Source organism: Benincasa hispida, chromosome 4 (assembly GCF_009727055.1).
Source record: "Benincasa hispida cultivar B227 chromosome 4, ASM972705v1, whole genome shotgun sequence".
Lineage (NCBI taxonomy): Eukaryota > Viridiplantae > Streptophyta > Magnoliopsida > Cucurbitales > Cucurbitaceae > Benincasa > Benincasa hispida.
Window position 1 is genome coordinate 15,308,304 of NC_052352.1, and position 3,548 is coordinate 15,311,851.

General features: G+C 37.8%; 1 protein-coding gene across 5 annotated transcripts in view; it reads left to right on the top strand.

Moving 5' to 3' along the window:
- The window catches only part of LOC120075696, an 8,905-nt gene that overhangs the window by 882 nt on the left and 4,475 nt on the right, over positions 1–3,548 (top strand). For 4 of the 5 annotated variants that reach the window (XM_039029312.1, XM_039029313.1, XM_039029310.1 and 1 more), the window contains exons 2-4: positions 129–477; positions 1,156–1,189; positions 1,503–1,730. In XM_039029312.1, coding sequence (XP_038885240.1) covers positions 155–477; positions 1,156–1,189; positions 1,503–1,730 — 585 coding nt within the window. In that variant the 5' untranslated portion in view covers positions 129–154. Of the gene's footprint in view, positions 1–125; positions 478–1,155; positions 1,190–1,502; positions 1,731–3,548 lie in introns of all 5 variants that reach the window. The other variant, XM_039029311.1, reaches the window with a different exon arrangement.

Below are 3,548 nucleotides of genomic sequence, written 5' to 3' on the forward strand. Positions count from 1 at the left end.
GTCTAGACCTAGACCATTCATTTAACTGCTTAGTTCAAATTTAGACTATCTTTTGGCAGACAGCTACAATCATTCAATCGATTTTTTTGTAATCTTGTACAATTAACTCATCATGAGTTTCTTAGCAGGATTATCAGACTCTTGGAAGCCCGTCATGACTACTGATACTAATACTTTGAGTTATTGGTTGAACTGGAGGTTCCTTCTGTGTGCTTTGTTTCTATCAATCGTTATGGTTGTGGCAGCACTGTTAATATGGAAATATGAAGGTTTCAAAAGACGCAAATCTGGATCAAGAGAAGATTCACAAGATTCAGTTGGGTCATTGTACGAGGATGAACTCTGGCGGACGTGTCTTAAAGGAATACATCCAGTTTGGCTGCTAGCTTACAGAATGCTTGCTTTTGCTGTGCTTTTTGGATTGATATTAAGTGAAGCTGTTGTTTCTGGAGGGGGGATATTTTTATTTTACACTCAGTAAGTCATTTATACATCTCCTATTCTTGTATCATTTTAAACTGAGTATTTTGTATTGTATGTTCAAGTGAGGACAGTGCTTCTTAACTCAATTGGGACGCTGTGAAACAATCTTGTTCTTCTCACTATTCCCATGCTTGTCAAGCTTGGTAATGGTTATAGTTCTGATGGTCCATTTTTTGGTTCAAAACTAGAAATATTTATATTGTGGGGAGTTAGATAAGTGACCCACTCAGAGACTGTTCAAATAGTAGTCCGATCATTCTAGCCCATTCTATGGCCAGTGCTTGCATAATTGCATAGGATAATTTTCATATTCTCTTAGAGATCTACTATTGAGAATTATAAATATTTCCTGATCAGGTTATGTAGCCTTTATTTCACTCTTGCCTGGGGGCCGAAATGCCGCAGACTTATTAATTATAGACACTTTCTCATCTAACATTCATATATTTAGGAAAATTTGCAATCCTTTGTTTAGATGGTATCCTTCTGAGGTATGTCTTGTTTGTTGCCAGAGAGACTTTGCGAAGTTATGTAGTTTATTATGCATTATCAACCTACCGTCTCAGGTCATATGTTTCCAATAATCAATCAGCTTGAATGTACAAATTAAAACTTCTTTGGCAATATAGGAAATAGCGTTAAAATGCAGACTAACATATTTATTTTGTGCAGGTGGACATTCACATTGGTCACACTCTACTTTGGGGTATGCTTTATAACTTCAAAGCTACATGTCTGCTAGCAGATCTGGTTATACTTCACTCACATTTGGTAGACACAAAGTAGGATGGTGTATCCATGAATTTTGGTCCTGAGATTTGGCGGAAAATAGTGATCCAACATTTGATATATGTAGCACCATCTAATTATATATAAAAGTCTTTTTGGCTGTTGAGAATTAGGATAACCAGGAATGCAACCAAACTTACCTAACATTAAATGAATTATTAAAACTTCATGGTTTTAGTTTTCCTCTATTCGTAAGTTATTGACTAAGCTTAAATATTGTCATCTTGCAGCTTGCAACTTCATTCTCCATTTATGGTTGTTGCAGAAAATGTAATGACAGTGGCAGCTCAACCGAGCATACAAATTTAGATGCAGAGCGAGGCAGTTATGTGCCACCGACTCTTGGTGTGGAGAGCCCTGACGTGGCTAATACGGCCAAGAGTTTGAACTCCCATGAATATTTTCATACTCGCAAAGCTGCTGGTGTGGGGGGATATGCATTTCAAATTATTTTTCAGGTGATTATTTTCCTCCTAAAACTTAGCAGGAATGGTTTTATATTGAAATGTATGGATATGCTTATGTTGGGGAACGCTCTTACATGCTGTTAATTTAATCTTCCTAGTACATATTGATAAAAATAATAACAGAGAAAAAACACAAAATTTATGTGGAAACCCTAGACCAGGGAGAAAAACCACGGTACAGATCTTTTCTTTTATTATTATAAACTAATACACTGAATACATGAGAACAGGGTGAATAAATAGACTTGTAGAGAACCCTAGGGTTAGAAGCAATTACAAAAATACCCCTAGAGTAAAAACCCTATTTCCAACACTCCCCTCAAGTTGGTGCATAAATGTCGATAAGACCCAACTTCTGAAACAATAGTCAAAATTTGGTCTAAGCAGCCCCTTGGTGAGAACATCTGCCACTTGTTGATTAGACGGAATATAGGGAATACAAATGCTCCCATTATCCAGTCTTTCTTTAATGAAGTGTCGGTCGATCTCTACATGTTTGGTTCTGTCATGCTGAACTGGGTTGTTCGCAATGTTTATTGCAGCTTTATTATCACAAAACAACTTCATTGGAAGCTCCTTGTCTTGGTAAAGATCAGTCAACACCTTATTTAACCAGATTTCTTCACATATTCCCAAATTCATTGCCCTGTACTCAGCTTCAGCACTACTCCTCGCCACTACTCCCTATTTCTTACTTCGCCAAGTGACAAGGTTAACCCAGACAAAGGTACAATATCCAAAAGAGATCGTTGTTATGGAAGAAATGAGGGCGCTTGAGAAAAATGGCACATGGGAACATGTGCCTTTACCAGAAGGACACAAGACAGTTGGTTGCAAATGGGTTTCACTATAAAATACAAATCAGATGAGACGATTGATCGGTATAAGGCCAGACTTGTTGCTAAAGGTTTTACCCAGACTTACGGAGTTGATTATTCTGAAACATTCTCTCCTGTAGCTAAACTCAATACTATTCGTGTGTTGTTGTCAATTGCTGTTAACAAAGATTGGCCACTGTATCAATTGGACGTTAAAAATGCGTTCCTTATGGTGAACTTGAAGAAGAGGTCTATATGAACCCGCCTCCTGGATTTGAAAGTCAGTTCAAGCACAAGGTTTGCAGACTAAAGAAATCCTTATATGGACTGAAACAATCCCCAAGGGCTTGGTTCGATAGGTTTACTACGTTTGTTAAAGCACAAGGTTACAACCAAGGGCACTCAGATCATACACTATTTACGAAACGATCTGATTCCGGGAAGGTTGTTGTTCTCATAGTATATGTTGATGATATTGTTTTGTCGGTGATGATGAGAGTGAAATTATGAGGCTTAAATGAGAATGGCCAAAGAATTTGAAATTAAAGACCTTGTAAGCTGAGATACTTCCTGAGAATGGAGGTAGCTCGATCAAGAGAAGGTATTTCAGTATCGCAAAGAAAATATACACTTGATTTACTCAAAGAAACAGGCATGACTGGCTGTAAACCTATTGACACACCTGTGGAGTATAATGCAAAACTTGGTGTTACAAACAACGCGGTTCCTGTGAGCAAGGAAAGGTACCAGAGGTTGGTTGGAAAGCTGATCTACCTATCCATACCAGACCAGACATTTCATATGCAATAAGCGTCGTAAGCCAGTTTATGCAAGCTCCGTATGAGGAACATATGAATGCAGTTGAGCATATCCTCGATACTTGAAGGAAACCCCGTTAAGGCTTAATGTTTAAAAAATCTGGGAAAAGAACGATTGAAAGCCTATATAGATCTGATTGGGCAGGCTCTGTTATTGATAGAAAGTTCAAATC